This window comes from Epinephelus fuscoguttatus, linkage group LG8 (genome assembly GCF_011397635.1).
Source record: "Epinephelus fuscoguttatus linkage group LG8, E.fuscoguttatus.final_Chr_v1".
Classification (NCBI taxonomy): Eukaryota; Metazoa; Chordata; class Actinopteri; order Perciformes; family Serranidae; genus Epinephelus; species Epinephelus fuscoguttatus.
In genome coordinates this window covers 21,196,618-21,218,777 of record NC_064759.1, presented here as the reverse complement: position 1 = coordinate 21,218,777, position 22,160 = coordinate 21,196,618, and the positions used below count along the sequence as shown (strand labels likewise).

The window sequence follows — 22,160 nt, the reverse complement described above, 5'->3', positions numbered from 1 at the left end:
TTCATCACCTTAAAGCCTACACCTCTTCAGATCTCTGAACAAATTCTTCTTTTAGTCCCGCTTGTGTCTTGAAAGAAGAGTGGGCCTTCCAGTAAAATTAAACATGTTGTTCCAAAGCCTAATAAAGTTCTATCAGTATTTAACATCAACAACTCTCTCAAAGAATCAGGATGCTGATCTATAAAGTCATCAAGATGTGTAGCCTGAAACTGGTACACTGATGCTGTGGAGAAGTCAAATCTGTAGAATTTAACTGGTCTTTTCACCCCAGAAAGTCTGAACCAAATGCACCTGGGTGGTAAAATCTGTGCCTTCAATGTCACCTTTATTCCTCAGCATCTCTTTCTCATTTCTGGTTACAAACAGTGTTGCCAGCTCCCATGTCATAAGTCATACCAGTCAGTGCCTGAATTGGACCAAAAAAGGCACCTGTGACCAAATTCAGCAGTTACATGTCATGATCATCACAGGTGACTTGTATATATTTAAATTAAAATGCATATCTTGCAAACATATCCCACTTCAAATGTATTTTTGTATGCATTTCATTACACACATCACATACATTGCATACAACATATTTTCACACTAATGTCATTTTTTTTATGCAGCTACTGAAATTGTACACAAACATAATATAACATATTTGCAGTAATAAATCCAGATGAAAATATATCTGTTGGCCTACAGGTTAAATTGGATAGTGAGAAGTAATACCAAGGCCAAGTCCATAGAGTATGAGCAAGGTATATGTCTGTTTAGCAAATGTCACCTTCAAGTACAATTTGTCAAACGAACATAAATTGAGTGGTACTGAAAACTTCAATTATTCCATCATCTTCTGGTAAATCAATAAAATGTCTCCCTTGCTGTAATGGTATATACATAGCATGACATCACAATGACAGAGAAAAGGGAGAGCATGAGAATAACACAAGTGAGGCCTGTGTGTCTTTAGGGCCTCAGCCAATGCAACAATTTAAAAAAATATGCTCTGCTGTCACACTTTTTTGAAATTCAGAATTGAATAACAGCGATAGATTCCACATAAGACCTGTAGTTGAAGGAGATGCACTTCCTAGTGAACACTGTAGTGAACACACAGGTCTGTAAATTGCAGGTGACCAACTTTCTTCACATCATACCTTTTTTGAAAGGTGCAGATCCAGCAGTCAGTTGCACCGAGCACATGGTGCAAATTGTCACTGTTGCCACAGTAGTTGGCAGCTGACAGGGAGGAGAAGTATTGGATGAGGGAGGCTCAGTATTGGTGCCAAAACTAGACTGACTGCTCCTCATCAGCAGGGCGGACAGGGAAACATTTTGTTGGTTCTCAAGCACAAGCGCATCATGAGTTGAAGAGGGTAATCCTGTCACTGGTATACAGTACGGGTGAGTACTGGCCCATTTTAGGCACTGATACCAGCACATAGAACATTAAAATCATTTTCATGTGAGTGGTAGTGGTTAAAACAAAAACTATGCCACAACTTTGTCGAGAGGTTACAGTTCAACCAAAGGCTGGGTATTCCATTCAAGTGCGTTTTATATGATTACTTTTAAAGACATAATATTATTCAGTAACTCACAAGTAAAAACACAAAGATTAAAAAACAAATGTGGAGCACAGAAATACATTTTCCTGCTTTCCCCTTCTTAACCATGTCACAGCCCCTCAGGCTTGTGTTTGGAGATCCCCTTTAGGAACCCCTGCTTTAAAACTGTACGTGAAGGTGCTCCACATATTATTCTGACAGTTTGATTTCACACTACAAAAAAGTGCCTTTACAGTTTCATCAGCAGACGTGTGATGTCATATTTTGTAATCAGATGTGTGTGTAAGTTCGGCCTGCGCTGGATGGCCAATAGCTGACTAACAGAGGACTAAACAGCTTTATAAATAAACTCCATTTTCATGTAAAATCACTTTTGCCCAAGTGGCACAAATACTCGTGTTATGCTCGAGACAATGCTGTTGTGTTGCCTTTGATGCGGGCCATTAAGACAAGGCACATTTGATGCTATTATGGTGCTCATTTCCTCTGGGCTCGCAGTCCTGTAGCAACATCATCAGCGCAGAAGTGATTAATTTTAAAAATAGATTAATAGAATGTTTGTACACAGATAATGAATTTTTGTGGTGGGATTTCTTCCTGTATCCTCGCTTTAGTGAAACCCACCAGCCACAAACAGAATCTTAATCAAAATAATTTGTTTGTTTGTTTGTTTGTTTGTTTGTTTGTTCTTGCTTTCCTTTAGTTCCAAACCTGCTGCTGAGTGGTTTTGCTCACAGGTCATGTGTCCACCTGAGCATGAGCCCACAGCTCTGTAGCCTATTTGTTAAAGTCCTCCAAGCTTACTCTGCACTGTGGCTGATATACGTTTTGGTGTCACTGCCGCTGACTTGGCAGGCAATCTAAGATCTACCTCAACTGTGATATTTATCCAGGTCATATCAATTAAACATGAAGACTACAGAGGCATGTCCTTGCAGCGAGTTGAAGCAGGGTAAGGACATCTAGTGGCCAAGCCAAGAACTGAAGTCACACCTGTGGACAGAGGTTCCTGTTTTGAAGTGTGCCTCATCCTTTTGGCACAACACTGGTGATTTACTGTGTTTTTATCACCAACACCATCATAATTTTCTCTCTCATATCTTCCCATATGTCCGCTTTATTTTATTTTTCATTCACTACCATTAACTTTAATGTTGATTTATCAGCCAGTTTTAGGCGATAGGCCAGTCAAAAACTCAGTTTCTTCAATTGTACCTTCAATTGACCCATTTTTCTGCACCTGTGAAACAGAAGTGATGGATAATCATGAGTGCTGTGTTTCCCAGAGGTTACAGACAGATAACAAATGAAGGGAAAATATGATTAGATGAGTGGGGAAACATTACGAATGCAGGTGCTTACATACAGCACAAGATACAAGGGGTCCATTAATGATTCAGTTAGGAGATAATGATGTGAATCATATGCTATGACCTTTGCAGTCATTGTATTTTTTACCTAATTGAACATCTATGAGAGATTTTGGACTGACATGTTGGACAGCATTCCCCACCATCAAAAAAAAGTTGTTCTGATATTGGCATTAGTATTGGAAATGCTGCTTAAAATGCTGGATCGGGTGTCGGCAAGTATGCAAGTTTATGCACCGATCCGTTACCCTGTAATTTAAAAACTTTAAATTAGTTTCACACCTGAATGAAACAGTTTTCCAGAAATCAATTCTTCTTCATGGCTCTAAAATTGTTACATGTTGCAGCCACTGGCAACTGCTATTGTAAAGCAGCAGAAAAGAATTGATTTCTGGTAAATAGTGTAACATTAGCCATGAGCAGAATGTCAGCAATGTTTTACACTGGAAAGTCCCACCAGTTTAGGGTTTCAACCTGAACCATGCCATACAACAATGATCATTTCACACTGATGCATGGTTGGCAGTATACAGCTGTTATTTATTTATTTATTCTTTTATTTTTAACACAGTGGTATCGGATCGGTACCCAGTATTGACTGATACGCAAGCTCAAGTATCAGAGTTGGTACTGGGAAGGAAAAAATGGTAGTGAAACGTCTCTCATAAAAGCACCAAAAGAGAGAGGATATTTTGGGAGAATGGTGTCCCAGTGAACTTCAAAAGACTTGTGTAATCTATTTTTAAGGTGTATTGAAGCTCTTCTGGTGCTCAACACTCAGACACTAAATGTTATTTTTTTGTCTTTGATATGTCACCCCTGCGTATATCTGCGCTAAAGATAAATGTATTAATAAAAACACCTCTCAGCAGTATTTAATATCAACCCTAAGCATAACGTCAAACAGGCCTCCCACCTGTTAATCACTTCCTGTCCTCTCACAGATGTCGGATCGACGAGGAGGTGACCCACAAGGCCTGGTTGAACCGCTCTAACATCCTGTTCACGGGGACAGATAAGTGGTCGCTGGACAAGCGTGTGACGCTGGCGAACAGCAACAACAGTGACTTCTCCATCCACATCGACAAGGTGCAAGTAACCGATGAGGGGCCCTACACTTGCACCTTCCAGGCCAATAACAAGCCCCGCATCGCTCACGTCTACCTCATTGTCCAAGGTGAGCAGCCGAGTTGACAGAGCAGAATCTGTAATGACTGTTTACTGTTTCCATTAAAAGTGCTGGCTCATTTCCCTGATATATCCAGAGATTTGATTGCCGGTGCGGCTGCACAAAAAGAGCTATGTGTGCACCAATGTTACTGTAAGCAGCCTTGGATAAAAACTAAATGGCTTAATTATGCATTTCGTCATTCATCCAAGCGTAGTGCTGTCTATTGGGTGTGATTGAGGTTTGACATCAGGGGAAGCAATTAAGATTCTCTATGGTTACGTTTCAGTGTTCCTTTTCTGTTCATTCAGGTCTAAATTTATGCTTAAAGTCATGATAGAAAATGTTGTATTTAATGTTTTTATGATGTTTAACTATTTAAGGTTGGTATTTATGGTTATATCAAAGTGCAATTACTTGATTATGACTTGCAAGTTTATTGGCAGTGGTGGATGAAGTACCTGAATGTCAAACTTGAGTAAAGTAGAGGTATCTTCACAGAAATATGACTTTGGCAGATGTTAAAGTCACCTTTTAGAATATTACTTGAGTAAAAGTCTTAAATTATCTGACGTTTAGGTCTTCCTAACACGTACATCACCTTAAAAATGGAGCACACTTGAAGAAAAACGAGGTCCTCGTCACAGCTTGAAGGATTTAAGGAAAACCTTTGACTATCCAGGGCTGACACGCTGCAGTAGAGCCGTCACCGCGCAGTTACTTGTCACAAATCTTTATCTTCTTGAATCATTACTCGCCCTCTCTTCTGTGGGACGCCTTTTCCTGCTTCCATCATGAAATCAGTCTCATCGTCGGGTGGAATGCAGTCACTAGCATGTAGAATCTAATCTGACATGCAGCCTGGGCTTGACTGGGAATCCAAACTTACTTGAGACTTTGAGAGCACTTGTTTGCACTTGCTCTCATGTGATTGAGCTATGATCTAAGTTGCAAGCTAGGACCACTGATTTGCCAAACCTTACAATTTTATTTTGTAGTGATGAAGTAAGCAAAATGCTGAGGACATAGCAACACATTGTTACTGGTGTAAAAGTGGAGTAAAATACTGTTACTCCAACACATAGAAATGTATTAGAGTACAAGCATACATGTTATTCAGGAAATGTGGTGGAGTAAAAAGTGAAAGTTAAAGTTAAAATACTCCCGGTTGTGAAAGCTGTGGAGATGTTGATGGACTCAGACTCCGACAATTCCTGTTTTGCTCAACATTCTGATTCTAATTTGGACGAAGAAGCAAACGAGTTTAGTGGGACGAAACAAGGTGTCTGTGACGGTGACAGCGACAACACATGGACAAGGCCACAGAGGAGAGGGAGGCAACAGAACACTGAACGTGACAACGTTTTCCGCTATACATCAAACAGAATATTATTTTCATTATTATTATTTTTTATTTATTTATACAATGCAAATTGACATAAGGAAATGAGGGGAAAAAAGTAAATGTGGAATTGAATTTGTACTTGAAAATGAAGGTGACATTTTTCTCAGCTTTTTGTCCAAAATGTTTTTTAAATGAAAATGTGCAAATTCAAGTGTTGATAAAAAAGGACTGGAATAAGTCTCTCTTCTTTAGTTTCATGTATATACTGTTCTTGAGGGTCTTGAAAGATTAGTGAATATGATCAGAAATTCTGGCGGTGGCTGGCAACTTAAAGATTATACTTTGGCAGGGAAAGTATTATTATATCGTTATGTTACACCACTGCTTATGAGCCTATGTGTGTGTGTGGCCACAGTAGAGCAGCGCAGTGACAGATAACGGAAAGTCAGTTTCAATAAGAAGGCCAAGTCTCGGCCCATTTGTTATTTCCATGTGGCCAATTCGGGTTACTTGTCTTTATAAACAGAAAGTTAGGCAGATCAGATGGATGAGGGTGTGTGTTCAGAGGAGATGAGGTACACAGGGGCGGCTGTCCAACTGCCTGACTAAATAACTGACAGCGTAGGACCACGACTGGAGCTCAGTCATCAAGTCAGCAGCTAAGTGAGTGAGAGTCTGGCTGATCCTGAGTGACATGATGTATTGGCACAGAACTGCCCAGAGGATGGATCTCAGACCTCTCTCCCCTCTTACATGTGTCAATTTTTATGCATATTTTGGAAAGTGTGTTGTGCAGATTGCAGTTGTACATCACCGGCAGAATGAAACCGAAAACTTTTAACAGGATATATTAGGTACATTCAGCTGGGACTGAAAGCGCGGGGCCTGGCTCACAGCTCACAGGTGGCGGAGACAATGTCAGCTGCTTACTAACAGAGTTTTCACATCGCGCTGCAGCCAAACAAACACTCTTGTCTGCAGGGTGCAAAGCTTGGCACAGATGACCATATATACCTAATTCCAAGTCGCCTGCAATTTCAGCCCTAGCTTGATATCACACAAAATAATTACACCCTCAAGTCAGTGCATCAAGCAGGAGCAGCTTCACTCCACTCCAATCTGTGCTTTATCGCTGCAAGTGTTCAACTCCACCAAGATAGAGAAAAATAGGTTCCTCGGTATATGTCTTACAAAAAAAAGCAATCTCAGGGCCAAGCTCATTAAAAGCAATGATAATGGGCCATTTAAATTCAAGGGCCATCTTGTTATCAAACTAACTACATGCGCAGCACTCCAACACTTTGTGAGGTTGGGGCACAGCGGTATTCAGGAGTGGTCATTCACCTAAAAAGTAAAAATTCTGACTACCACTTTTACAAGTATTCTTCTTTTCTTTAAAGATCAAATTGGATTAAATGTCAGGAGAAGGAAATTGTAATGCCCATTTGCAGCAATTTAGAATTCAGTGCATTTTAAGTAGACGGTCAAGCGTATGGTTGCACATTTCAGTAAGCACTCAGGCACAGATCATTAATCAGCTGATTGCCTCTCTGTCTTAGGTGCAAGGATTTGCATCATACTTTAAACACCTTAATAGGCTGTAATCAATAATTCATGAAACAAAAAAAGGGATTTTAAGGTCATATTTTAATAACGTGATCTTGTTTTTCAGTGCCGGCCAGAATCGTCAACATCTCAAAAAACGTGTCGGTGAACGAAGGAGAGAATGTAAACCTCTACTGTCTGGCAGTGGGTCGGCCCGAGCCCACCGTCACCTGGAAAGACCAGAAATGTAAGCCACCCCTTCTTGTTTGCCTGTCTTCAGATCCGCAGATCTCTTGTTCACAGCTTCGCCTTTATCTCCCCGCCGTCACGTTCATCCCTAACCCTGTTCTGCCTTTGGTATCGTCTTTTTATTTTTTTCCCTCCTAAAGGCTTATCAGCATTCAGCTCATGTCCACGTCTTTATCCCACATACCTGTGTCATCACTCTTAAACCCAGCTGTTTAGTCTGTCCCCGACTTATATTCATACTCTCCGTATTTTCCCTGTGTCCCAATGTTTTGTCCCAAACAACCACACATTATACGTAATTATCCCCACCGCGCCACCTGTAATCATCAGCATCTGTCTTCATCCACCCTGTCAACCAGCATCACGATGCCAACCTACGCTAACAGCCACTTCTGGCATTAAATCAGCTATTTTTAGCTCCCATTATTGTGCAGAATCAGAACTACTTCAGAGCGGTCAGACTACACAACTTGATAGATGGAGTCAAATCCATTTTGATTTGATCTGCGCAGCATTTATTCCCTCTCTGTTCCCATCTTTGTCACCAGTAATGACCAAAGTCAGGCAAATAATCATTACATGGTCTCTAGAGATTGTATGGTTTTATTAGAACTGTAATGGCAGTGCTGTGTCATCTGTTTGGCTCATAAAGAAAATTGCTATGTACTGAATATACCATTGCACTATGACTCAATATTCCTAAATGTATTTTACTCCAGTAATTGTCGGCATTTAAGCAAAGAATTTTTGTCTCTTTTGACTTTGAGTTACAGCTACTGCTACTGCTATCAGTTGGGGTGAAATACATTGCTATAAATTGCATTTTGCATGAGCTCCACAACCTTTTTGGTTTGTTGTGTGTGATGCGGGCACATGTGTGTGCTAAAATATCTCAGATTGAACCTCTGAATAATACAGACAAAGGAGATATATAAGAACAAGAATTATTTTTTTTGACTTTTCAGTGATTTGAAAGTCAAATAATGAACTCTTTGTGAGGCTGGCGTTGCATCAGTGTCACAGAAGTCATGTTTAAAGCATTTTCATCACACAGCAGTATTGGCTGAGATGTAGCTCGACTACAGCAGCAGCAGCAGCACAGATCAAATGTAGCAGTAAGACAGCATTAATAAATAGGTCAGCATGAACAACTGCTCAACACGCTGTAATTATATTGTTAGGCAAATGCACAACCTATACTGTACTGCTGTACTTACAGACAGCTTTGGGCTGGCTCAGAGGTCTGGTCCTCCTCCTCTCTCCCTTGTGCATGCAATGTCCTTCCCTGCACAGTTAGTGCTTGTGAACCTACATGGTACCTCAAGCCCATAGTGATCACAGGCACCCAAAAATACAGAGGACAATGGAAGAGCATGCATGAGCGCACACCTGCAGCAAACACACACACACACGGCTTTACATCACAAACTCTGTGTGGTTGTCCTCACTTGCAAGCCTACAGCATTTCTCCTCTGTCAGCAGTAATCCTCCCTCTCCAGCCGCCCCCACCATCTACACCGCCTCTCCTCTCTCTCTCCCCCAATAACCCCTCAGCTTGCAGAGAAAGAGATAGGGGCCGCATTGCTATTCCGTGGGAGTCTGTGCAACCAAGCCATCAGTTGCAGGAGACCAGGGGCGGTGGAGAAAGGGGGAGTGGACTAGCCCAAAGAAACAGCAAGAAGCTGCCAGCCATCTGTCCCCATTACTCAGAGACTGCATAGAGAAACTGCGGGGAGGAGGGAGGAGAACAGTGTACGTGGAGATTGGGTGGAAAATGCGTGTGCGTGTCAGGTGGTGGTGGGATAGGAGGAGGCACGCCACCTTAGTGGTGAGACAGAGCCCTGCTAAAAGTCTTCAACCCCTTTGCAGCTTGTCCACGGAGTCCTTATTCACATACAGACAGGGACGGTGCTCTACACTGGTGTTTGCAGGCCATCCCCTTCATCTTCACCAAACCACAGATACAATCTGTCGCACCCATTCACTCTGACTGGCATCCATCAGTTGACCCACTCAGAGACATACAGGCAGGCTGTCTCATTCAGTTAAATACACCAGCGCACCGGGGCCTTATCATTTGACATCCCATCCGTTAAAACACACACGGGCTTAGCGTGAATGAATAGATACTTGTGGTGGTGAGGAGCTTTTCACAAATAAGCATCATAGCAATATGATGATAAGCATGAAGAGTCTTTAGATTTGACAGAGGCTGAATAATTAGGTATCTAAAAGCTCGACTAAAAACACAGCAGGTACTGAAAAGGAGAAGCAGAGGTTGACAACAAGTCAGCAGTCAGCAGAGCCAAAATAACCCAAAAAGTCGACAGGCAAAAATCAGAGCAGAAATCATAAGGAGGCAGGAACAAAGCTTGAATGCTATAGCTACAACAGCAAAGGTGATGTGGCAGAGGACAAGTGTTTGTGTGTGGGTATACTGAGTGGAGTTGATGAGGGACAGGTGTGGCTTGATGAGAGAATGAATAGCAGGTGTACAGGTTGAGTGTCTAAATCAGGTGATTGGAAAAGGCATGAAAGTGTTGCCAGAGAGCCCTCAAAAGTTTATTTCCAACTGTAAAATGTCCCATTTGGTGCATATCTTTGTCACAATTCTGTGATAAACAAATGTATCAAAAATGTTAATGTGTATATTAAAGGTTTGGGCTGATAATATTCTACATTTGTTATCGTTAATGAATTACATTAAAAAACCAAACCCTTTGGCTTTCAGCCTCCAGCCCATTTGTTCATACTGAAGATATAAATCTTGAAAATCTGGAGCCACTTGCACAAAACTGAAGTTGACATTAAGGGCTTAATTTCTCCTTAGCTGAATTGCATTGAATCCCTTACAAGGTTTGCGTAGTTAAGGAAAACCATTAACTCATTTAACTACACTGAAATAAATTTTACTGGGGTACAAGTTTCCACGGAGATTGTTTGTTTACTTGGACTTACGCTCGTGATGCCTGTTATCGTCTCATAAAGTTGGCTGATAGTTAGACAGTGGAAAAAATGGCAGAAAAAAAGAGGACAATAAAACCGAATTGGTCAGAGGAGGAAAAGATTATACTTCTGGAGGAATACAACCATAGACGGCACACACTACAAAGTAAATTTGATCCCCAAACACCAGAAAACTATTATAGGAAGAAATCACAACAAAAAATAATTCAGTCAAATCTATAGTGTAAAATCAAAAGCGTATCCGTCGGGTTCTCCTAAGACCAGAGTAGTCTTCTTGGGATGTGTTAGTTTTTTTCATTTATCACCATAAACATGGTCATGCTGCAGTTAAGATAAAGTCAGAGGTACCTTAAGTTTTTTTTAACCTTGCTTTGGTTGCCAAAGTCTTTTGTGCAATGCTCTAGGGATTCCTTAAGTACAAGACGAAGACAAGAATAAAACCATTAATACTTAAGTGAATATTTTAAGGAAACCCTCAGGAGAAGACTAAGGGTGTTTTGTGAAACCAATTTTATGTTGAGGAAACCTTAACTAAGACCTTCAGGAAAACTTAAAGTGTTTTGTGCAACCGGCCCTGGTCCCAGATATAAAGTTTAAAGCTGTAGTAGGTAATTTCATAAAGATAACTTTGTGTCCTATTTGCTGAAACTGTCAATGTGCCCACACAGTAGTACATAAATTGAAACAGTATTCCTCCTCCTGCTTGTACTACTTCTAATAGCATTTGCTAGAATTTCCCACAGCTGAAAGAAAACATCCAATCAGAGCCAAGGCGTCTTTAAGGCAGTTGTCAGTCTTGTCAATCATGGCTCATAAACTGGTCAGATTGTCAAACTAGGCAGCACTGATCAAGTATGAATCAAGATTCTGTCACTGCATCGCTTATTTCTCTTCTTAAATGTTTTCAGAAACATATTTTCGTGTACTGTTTAGCTGTAAAATGAGAATGTTTGCTCTGGCTAGTGGGCAGCACCTAGTTTTGGCTCATTTTCAACATGGCAGCCAGGTCACAAACTTTCACATTTTACAGCTAAACAGTATACTAAAATATGTTTCTGAATACATTTGAGGTGGGCAATAGGCAATTTAACCTGCTCAGTGTCTTTTTTGTCTAACCTATCAGGTGCTAATTTCCCATGTTTGAGCTGTTCCCAGTGTTATACGATAATCAGAAGAAAGGTTTTTTTACATCATCATATTGGTAAAAGGTTCAGCATCAAGAACAGGATCTCTTGCAGAACCAAACATGTGGTTTACTGTACCTCTTGAAATGCCCTTGTGGGTCAGCACATTGGTAAAACCTAACAGGAGCTGAAAAATAGAATTCTGAGATAAAAATATCATAAGGAATAAAGATGAAAAATCCCCCGGTGGCCAGACACTTTCATTCATCTGCCCATGATGTATGTTCCTTGAAATTTCAAGGTGTAGAAATGTTACATCCCTTTAAAAGAGGTGGAGATAGGGACAGATTTATATCACAAAGGGATTTATACATTACAAACTGAGAGCCCTAAGGGTTGAATGAAGAAAATGCTGTTGGGTTGCTCCTTATAATCTCTTCTAATCTATCAAGGTCTCCACCATAATATAATCCTGTATTTAGATTATGTAGATGTATTTATTTTCGTAATTTACTCTTGACAGTATAGGATATATTTTCCTGAGTTCCCTTGAAATGATTCAAACGACTTGAATCGTCATTCATACAGTTTAATTATTTTCCTCTCATATGCTACCTATCCTTACAATATTTTTGCGGATGTATTTTGCCTTTTTTTCTATCTTTTTTTCTATTGTTTGTTTCTATATATCTTTGAAACTATTCAATGGTGTCGTATATCAGTTAATTAAATTCTACGTGATATTTATCCTTTTTACATTTCGGTTCCTTATACGTATTTTGTGGATGTGTTTATTCTGGACATTTTCTCTGACATTTTTCTTTGTTCTCAAACTATTAGGCATAATCGAGTCATATAGCTCTTGTTTTATCTTATATATGCTATGTCTCCCCATTATAGACGTATCCTGTCTCAGGGATTTTTCCTTGTAATTTGATACTTTTAAGCAAACACTCTTTTTATCACTACTTTTCCCCAACAGGGGTTGGATACTATGAAAGTTCTTTGCATTGGATTTTGAGGTAATCGTTTTTACGTGCATACTAATTTATTCATTAATCTGGACACTATAATTGCTTATTTATACTCTCTTGCTGTCTGTTTCCAGTCCTGGGCATCTGTTTTTTTACCTATCAGCTTGTGACACAAGTTGTTGTTGTTTCTGACTGGGAGAGGTCATTGCTAGGCGGTTCATTCATTCCCAAACGGATCCTATCATGCAATTATGCATTCTTCGTCCTGATTGTTGCTTGAACCTCACCTGATCGCATAAATTGCCATTGCTGCTTGTTTTGTATCATGCTGATGTTGCCTTTGTAGCTGAAACATGTTTGTTTCTGTTTGTTTTGTCCACATTAAATGAGCAAATTTATCAGTGAGCGCCGGTGTTCAGTTTATTTTGATCCTTTCCACAACCATGCACCCGATACATTGTTCAAGAGTTTAAAGTTGTGCACGCTGCTATTTTTCAAGAGAAACAGGCAATGCAGTAACAGAACCTTGATTCATTTATCAGCGCTGCTTAGTTTGACACTTTGACTGCAGTTCACAAGTAGTGATTGACATGATTGACAGGTCTTAAAGACTCCTTGGCTCTGATTGGTTGTTTTCATTCACATGCGGTGGAGTCCTTATAAAAGTTACAGGTTTAATATTAAAAAATGACAAATAATTTCCCATTACAGTCAGGCACTGTAGAGTTTGTTGAAACAAAATAAACTGCAGTGCCTATGTTTATGGTAATGAATCAACATGTCAGCGGTGCGACTGTGGTGTACTGCAACGTTTCTTTATACAACAGTTTATATGATATCCTACGAATAAGCACCCTGCAAAAGACTTTATGTACAGTACTTAACGTCAAGTTGCATAATCAATGTTAAGTTATGGAGGTAGGAAAAGAAACATGGTGACAACGTACCTACTCAAACTTTTCTTAAAGTTTACGCAGTTATGAACACCAGTCCTTTGGGTCCCCTTCTTTTCTCCCATCAGAGCATTGGTGACATGATCCCAGCCCTCCAAAATACATGGGTTATGCACAAAACTATTGGCTCATGATTACATGGGACATGTGTAAATGTTGATGCATTACTTTTCATAGGAAAATAAACAAACAGTGCCTGAGAACAGCCTGCTTATTGGTGTGTTTTTGTTTCTGTACAACAAAGGAGGTCCATGGCACAGAGGAATAAGATATATCAGGCCTCAGATGATAAGGTTGATTGGTTGGTTTTGGTCTTTTCTTTAGGCATGTGTGAAGAGATTTAAATTCTGTTGTAGCTTCATTCAGCTCAACTAAAACACCTTCCAGCCCTTTACTCTTCCAAAGGACAGGTTTTACAGTCTGTCAGGCCGTCCGTGCTTCTCTGTTTTAACCCGACATCAGACCTCTCTGCCTGGACATTGGTTTTTGTAATGGAAATGGATAAGAGGAGCCGAGAAATCAAGTGCCCTGATGATCTAGTCAAGCTCAAAGTGCTGCCGGGGAAATAGAGCACAGTTTCACTGTAGGGCAGGCCAGAACCCCTGATCCTTTTTTCCCTCTACTCATTCATACAGCCCCCCCTCCCCTCTCTCTCTCTTCTCAGGTGCAATCCAACTATCTCTGGTGGTCAGGAGTCAGGCTCCTTCAAAAGCCATAAGTGGTTGATGGAGATGTATTTTACAGGCCATTGTAGGAGTGCCAGGGGCCGGCTGCAGTCAGATATGATCTCCCACCAAAGTGGAGAGAGGTGTGCGATGCTGGTCCAGAGATCTCAGGGGATGGAGCAGGAGGGAGAGAAAGGGAGGGTGAGAGGGCTGCTTCGCACTGTCATATTACATCACACATAGGTGCTAAGGACGAAAAGTCCATGAAAAAACCAACCACATCAAATACCCAACTTGACATCTCTTCACTCCCCGCTTTATGTTGCTGTTTCTCTATTTTTCTTCTATCTTTATATCTGTGTATATCTCATTCAGCGTCTTGCTCGGTATCTCTTGCAAATTACCACTCTCTCTCTGTGTCTGTAATGCGCTCTCTAGCGCTCGATTGCTCTCATTTTTTATTTTCTTTGTCCTTTTTATTTCTTGGAAGTCATCTGTAACAGCCTTGTGTGTAATTTCTCCAGTGCTAGTTGTCTGATTCTATCTTTTTCTCCCCCCCCCCCCAAACACACACATACCGCCTCAGCTACCCCCTCTGGCAAAGTTGGGTGCTCTGCTTGCTTGACAGAGATGTCACGAGAGAGCTGTATTTATTAAACTAATGGAATGAGTGAATAACATTGCACCCACCCCACCCCAGCACCCAGCGCCTGCCTGCACTTGCTCGGGTGGCACAAGCAGCCATCACCGCGGTTGTCGCTCGCTGCTCAGCCTCTGCCGCAGCAGCTGCAAATAATCGTCTCCAGCTCAGTAGCCACACTAATAATCCTCCAGTATAATCTTCAATTAGAACCGCCGCGCTAATCTCTGACAGGAATAATCATGGCGTTTAGCGCCTTTTTTGTGTGTGTGTTTGCGTTGGTGTTGCTCACAAACGTGCTCAGGCGCCATTTGTGTGTTTGTGAAGGGAAGTAAAGGTCCACTGATTGACAGTGGTTGTGTGTATGTTTAGGGGAGCTTTGAAAGGGAAAAGTGAGCAGCAATTTAAGAGCTGGATTTCCTTGTTAGTGGTGAGATTATATATTATGTCGTGTTCCACAGTCTGACTTCTTTAATGGGGTAAAGGGGAGAAAAAAAGGCCTAATGGTTTTGGAGGCTCTGAGACAGCTGGCTGCTAAGACTTGCAGGGAGGAGGGGGTGGGGGGGGTACACTCTCACTCTCATTCTTCTTCCTCTCTCCTCCGCTGTCGATCCAATAACACCCCCAACATCCATTCCCTCACATGAAGGAGCAATAACTTGTAGCCCGTCCCTTCGACTCACCCCTCTGAAGAGATTCTGTGGCTGTTTGTCGCCTTGAGGAAAAGGAGTGAAAGTGCGAGACTGACTAATTCGGTTTCGGGGGCACCTGGGAGTTTGTCAACATCAAATAACAGCCAAATATTCTTCTTAATACGTAATGTAGTGAACAGACCGTCAACCCCTGGTGAATTCACTGTCTGGAAGAAAAGCTTGCAATTTCCCCTGACACTGTAAAAGTAATGGTGTCACTGCTGCCAAATCATGTTTGCCTACTTTGCATCTATACTAGAACTCAGTGACTGACCCTTCAGTTTACTCAACAAACCAGCCTGAGGCTCTTAGTTTGGGTCATGAGCCAAATATGATTGAAATAAAATCAATATTTCTTGATTACAGATATTTTATTAGGGCTTGTTAGTATTTCAGTGTCATAATTTTTTTTTCATGGAATTGCTTCCTATTGATTTTCATGTTGTTTTCTGTTATCCAAATTAATAACTAAAAGCAGCAAATTCTAAATAGAAATTAACAAAGTGAGAAAGAGTTGTGACCAATATAACACAGTTTATTGCAAACACATCTCACCTCCAACTTGTCAAATACTGATGCACTAAGGCACCCTTTAGCAAGGGCAAGAGAGGCACCAGGTGGCTGCATTTTTTGATGCTCCAGGTAACTACCACAATATAAAGAGTGAGAAAGTCTGCATAGAAACTCCAGACTTTCACCTGACAGCCTACTGTTCATGTCCCATGTGAAACCCAAAGTCAGTCATTTTAGTAACAACATAGTTTGCTAGTATGTGTAGCATGCTACACAGTTGTCGTATGTCAAGTGACATATGTTGTATATAAAGCTACGTTACATTAATAACAAACACTTTTTTTTTAAAGCCAAACCATGATGGTTTCCTTTCATAACAATGTTCTCTTGTTGCCTAAACCTGAGATAGCAAACCTAAAATGAAGTTTCCGGCCACGTTTTCATTTTATTTCAAAAAGAGACTGTACACATTTATCAAGCAGAGCAGCAGCAGAAGGGTTCCCCGGCCCTGGGGTTCAAACCTTCCACCCTGGATTTGAACTGAGAATCCTCTTGCTGCCAGACGACAATGCTAACCACTGCACCATTGCATCATATTTTGACGTGTAGGGCCACTGACCAAGAGTCAGTATTTGAAGAGTTGGTACTAAGAATTAGTTGTTCATTGTGTTAAACATCGAGTTGCGTATTTCATTTGTAATCTTTGTTTGTGATATCGATTTCCACCATATCAAACTATATGTCAGCGCTGGAGAAGATTTTCACAGCCCAGTTGTTCAAAATAAAAAAAAAAAGGATTCTGAAATTGGATTAGATCGTGTAATCCAGTATGGGTTTAAATCTGGATTAAAATTTAAGCATGTGTTGTTTAAAACTTTTCAGTAGGATTGGGACACCTTTAATCCAAAACATCAGGATTATCTTTATCCCAGCAGAAGGCTATTTTCTAACAGTTGCATCTCCCATGCTGTTTTCTGTCTAGTATCATAACAACACTTAAAGTGGCCCAAGGATGGCTACTTTACCTTTTGTTCTTTACATAGCTAGTAGACTACATTGGGATATGCAGGCCCATTTAGAGCGCTGGTTATCCAGATGTGGTATTCCTGAAAAGTCTGTATCTGACTCAGGGTGATCCGATCCAGTGTTGCTTTTAAAAACCAACACAAAAGTAAAATAGAGTAGTTTATCCTGGATTAAATTTTTTGAATACCTGGGCCCAGAATACTTTCTAAATATGCATTATATGTCATTATCTGATATAGGTATTGGTGCCTCTCCAGCGCTCTGTTAGCTACATTGGTTATAAATTGGGTCTCAGTCCATCTGCCATGGTATCTCAAGTAGTAAAGCATAAATCATTAGCCTGAGTCACCTTGCGCTTAATGTACAGTAACCCTTAACACCTGCCTTATGTCAATAGATGGGCTGGTCAGTGATGGGGAGTTCCTAGACATCACAGAGATCAAGAGGCAGCAGGCCGAGGACTATGAATGCATCACCAACAATGGAGTGGCTCCACCTGATCAGCGCAAAGTCAAGGTCACGGTCAACTGTAAGTATTCCTCTCTGCACTCTCTGCACCACAACAACAGCCCAGAGGTGATAATTCAACTCCCTCTAGACCTGCCGTGTTATAGAACAATGATGTATTAATGATATATGTTAATTCTGTAGATGCATTATTATGTATGAATTCATACATCTTAATTGTGCTCTCTCTGGGGGGGGCTTCTGCAACCCTGTGCTGACCTGACTCGACTTCTCGGTGAAGGCAGATGTATACTAATTGCTGAATTCCCTCCTTCTGTTTGTCCATTCTTCTCTCCCCCATTTCCTCTGCCAGACCCACCCATGATCACAGACGTGAAGAACATGCCAGCCCATTTGGGTAAGACGGCCATCTTGCGCTGCGAAGCCATGGCAGTCCCACCAGCCTCCTTCGAGTGGTACAGAGATGACCACAGGTGAGACCACCAGAGATCATTGCTATCCACACTGAGCCAGCTACATCTAAAATGTATGTTTTGGTCCTTTCTGAGCAGAGGCTTTTTTTAAACACAAAATGAAGCTTTTTGAAAAATGCTCTCTAGAGTGAAAAAAAATCCATAAACACCAGCCTTGCATTTTAGTATTGATGTGTAAAACTGAGCATCTGAAACAATGGTGTACAGTAGGTTTGCCCACACACAGTTTGGGAGCTGTGGAGGACAACTTTCACTCTAACCCACTCTGTGAGCACTGGTTTGTCAGTACAGCTGATCACATAGGCGTCATTATTAACCTGTGTTTTTCATTTGTGACATTGATTGGTAACATCTCAGTGCAGCAGCTGGTTAACTTGCAGCTCTTGTGAGTCTCAAGTGAATCACTGTTTATACTCAAACTACTATAACAGAAGGAGTTTATGAAAATACATTTTGGGGGTATTTGACCACAAACTGTGGTGGAAACCACATACAAATAATGTGAATGTAATGTTCATTCCTATGAAAGGCACTCAAGCCAAAAAGTTTGGATCTTAGGTATCATTGGGCCCTTAGAGTAAACGCACCAGAGACTTTCATTGGCTTAGTTGAGCTACTTCTGGTTTAGCTTTCTGCTAACTTGAACGGGGATAAACTTTCAAAATGTTATCGGACCAAATGGTTCAAACCCTGATAGTCAAATGAATCAGTTACAGGGGGAGTTGTGACGTTCAAGATAACTTATCCACTGATTTAGAGACAGACCCAATTTAAGTCTATGGGAAAAAGTCTTCAGTCAGACAACTCACAGCAGAACATAGGTAGTGTTTGTCTAGACTCTGGCCCCATTGCTCCTCACAGATATGTCTACATGAGATATTGAGGAGTGATGATTAAATATTACCCCTCAGCCAGAGCCTACACATGGGGTGGGGCTGGGGCTGAAAGAGCGAGCAGTAGTTCTGATAGAGGGCAGCAGCCTTTGCTTAGACAATGCAAAGGAAGAGCTGAGAAGATTTTGCAGCTTAAATAGACTGCCGAATTGAGAGGGTGTGTTTTGTAGATGACATATGGAGAGTGAAGTGTGACGTGTGTATGAATCAGTGCAGCTCAAGCTGACTGCCTGAACTAGCTGGCAGAGTCACATGACATACCCAGAAGTTGTAATTCCACTGTTTGGCCCCTAAGAAAATTTCCCTCAAAGCCGGGCTCACTTTCTTGGGACTTGTTCCAGACTGTATCCAGTGACAATTAGAGTGAGTCTGTATGAACTCAGAGGAAGTTAGAAGTTAACAAAAACAAAGATTAGAACAAATGCAAAACAAAAATTTGTACCAATCAAAGAAGTTAATTTATGAAATAGCTTTGAAAAGGAAATAAAATATGTAGCACAGATTTTTTTCAAAAATACTCAAACAAGTTGATTTAGAAATAGAAATCCAAGTTATGAACACTAGTGTGGATAATTTTTGTTTGGGACTTTTGGATATATATAATTTACATATATTTAGTTTGCTTATTTCTTTCATTTTGATGTATGAATCAAAAGAGAACAAAACAATAAATGTAAAAAGGATAAGTGCAATAAGCTAAGATGTCAGCAAAACTTGCTTTGGTTTGTCTCTGCTTCAAAAGTGATGACTTATTATTATTTATTTAATATTCTTTCGTATGTGCATTTGAGTTGTATAAGTTAGAAAATGACTGAACTAAACTAAGCCAATCAATTGTCTGACAACAAAAACATAACATGTTAATGAGAACATTTACACTGTGAGTTCAGCAGTATTTAAAACAAACAGTTTACAGTAGGTGATAACAGAGAAAAGGAGGGAACACGACAGAGATTTACCAGCCACCAATAATTGGGCTGCATCTCTCTGTGGGGACATGAGATCTTTAAAAAAACAGTCTGACTTTCTGTGGACGTAGTCTTGGCTGTTGTCCATTTGCCTAACCCCTGACATTAGCATAGGTCTGAGATAATCATGTATGTTTTTGCCATCTCTGGAGAAATATTAGCTTGTTGGAAACCTATTTGCTCTCCATTACCCACACATAATCTGTCCTTCCAAGTTTGTAAAAGGTCCCAGAGAGCATAGAAGAGTTAGGATGATTTGGCATCAGCCAAAATAAGATGCAGACGTACTTAGACAAGCCTTTGCCAGCCAGAGAGAGCTGTTAATAGAGTATAATAGGCCCCAGCAGGAGGTCTCTGTTATTTATGGACTGTTAGATTTCACTATTAGTACAAGGTGAGACAGAGCCGGTGTGTGGAGAGGGACTGTGTTGCTTGGTCGTCTCTGGAGAGACGGAGAAAACAAGCAGCTTATGCGGGCTGAGTCACTAAGTGTGATGTTGTGTTATTTCTCTTTTTTTTGACACACTCTTTTTTCTCTTCTTCTTCCTGCTTCCTTCTCTCGCTTTCACGCCCCCACCACTACCACCCAGGCCGGTTGAGAGTGACAACACCCTGAGGATCAAAAACGAGAAGACGCGCTCGCTGTTGCTGTTCACCAATGTGACAGAGAAACACTTTGGCAACTACACCTGCTTTGCCTCAAACCGTCTGGGGGCTTCCAACGCCAGCATGCTGCTCTTTCGTAAGTTATCACATAGATGTACATGCAGGTGCATGTGCAGGGCACACATGTATGCAAACCCAAGCTTTCACAAGAACATAGGTGCACTCACATTTATCAGGTGTGACTAGCAAACAGACATGAGATACGACCACAGAACAACGCACTGTTTTTCCCTCCTCGCAGCGTCTCATTTTTGCTCTGCACACAACACAGCATTTTCTCAGCCCTCTCCTCCCTCCTTCTCCCCATTTTCGTTATTCTCCGCCCCATTAAAGCTTTGCTTGCCTATATTACCTTCTCTCGCGCGCGCGTTCGTTCATGCTCTCACCCTCCATCTCTCGTCCATACACACTCCTGCATGCACACACACAGACTGTCGCTCTGCTCTGTCCCGTTACCCAAGAAGTTGTCATTTCTCTCCAAGCCCAATTCACATTAACCGTCCCCAATGAGCGATTTCCTACCCTTCCATTTCCCGTCACCCTCCCTCCCCCCCTTTACTGCATTCAGCATTACCATCTTAAGTGAGTCCTTCATCTATCCCCTTTCTTCTTTCATTCCTTTACCCATTATCTCGGCCAGTCTCCCTTCAATGACTCACTCTGCCGTCAGACCCATACATCTTCCTGCTCTCTTTTTCCACCACTGCTGCCACTTCTGTCAGCCTATCTCTCCATCATCTGTCCTTCTGCCTCCTCTTTCCTTCCTAATCTCCTCCTGCCATCATTAGAACACAACAAACCCCTTTCTGTTCTGGACCAGGCACGGAAAATCGGACCATAATCTGATACTTTGCGGCATTTCTATTCATACGCTGTCCCTCACTGTCACTGCCTCCTCCGACTTTGTCTCTATGCTTTTGTACCTCTTTGTTCACCATTTTAAAGGTGCCACATGTAGCATTTTAATATCAACAACCCACTATCACATCAAAATTGGCACATTATTGTAATTACCCTCAACAAATGAGTCCATTACTGACACCATTGGCAGCCTGTGCTAGCTTTTACTCTACACTGTCACATTAGAAGCCATCGGGTTACAGTTTAGAAATCTACTAGATTGCCTAATGGCACAAAACAGGAAGAGAGAAGGTAAATTAAGGCTTTCTTACAATTGTCCTTTCAATCATGGTGTAATTCTGCATTCCACATCCGATGTGCTCAATGGTATATTGAATAATATTGATTTTTGCTTTGCTTTCTGGAAAACCAGAAAGGTTATCTCTACAGCACTGGCTGGCATTCAACATGTTAACATATTGAATTTTATAATTCAACAGACCTTTCTCACTGCGGGCATTGTTACTTGCAAAACACAGAAATAACTAATGACTTAATAAGGGATGCATTTCATTGAGGTGTTCTGGTGCCAGGGTGCTTGTACTGTGTATGCTGGCTCACTGGCTCAGATTTCTGGCACACCTAAATGGAAGAGAGCCATTATAAATGTTATTAGTTTCACCTTTGATAAGGGCCATACACACCAAGAGTAAAAACTATGACAATAACTGTGCATATATAGTTTCATAAAATCATTCTAACTCAAGTGGATGGCATGTCCACAACACAACAATAAAGACGAACGACTGTGCCAAATAATATCGTTGGGATCACTTTCATTTGATGGATGATAGAAGCACTGACAGCCAACCAAAATCCATCCACTTACCCACACAGGCACGACGGAGTCTCAATTTAGTCTGACATTTCCAGTAAAACTTTAAACCTGCACATATCTTAATTTTGGTAACTAACTGATGACTTAATTTAATTCTAATGTGGCTTGTGCCTTTCTTACTATTGACTAAAGCACTGTAAATTGCAAAATGACCCAGAGGTTATTTC

The 22,160-nt window shown here is 41.0% G+C and overlaps 1 protein-coding gene across 1 annotated transcript in view; it reads left to right on the top strand.

Moving 5' to 3' along the window:
- The window catches only part of iglon5 (IgLON family member 5), a 136,669-nt gene that overhangs the window by 105,921 nt on the left and 8,588 nt on the right, over positions 1–22,160 (top strand). Inside the window, exons 3-7 of the mRNA XM_049584015.1 lie at positions 3,871–4,103; positions 7,112–7,231; positions 17,185–17,316; positions 17,608–17,728; positions 20,180–20,331. Of these exons, the coding sequence (XP_049439972.1) occupies positions 3,871–4,103; positions 7,112–7,231; positions 17,185–17,316; positions 17,608–17,728; positions 20,180–20,331 (758 nt within the window). The remainder of the gene's footprint in view (positions 1–3,870; positions 4,104–7,111; positions 7,232–17,184; positions 17,317–17,607; positions 17,729–20,179; positions 20,332–22,160) is intronic.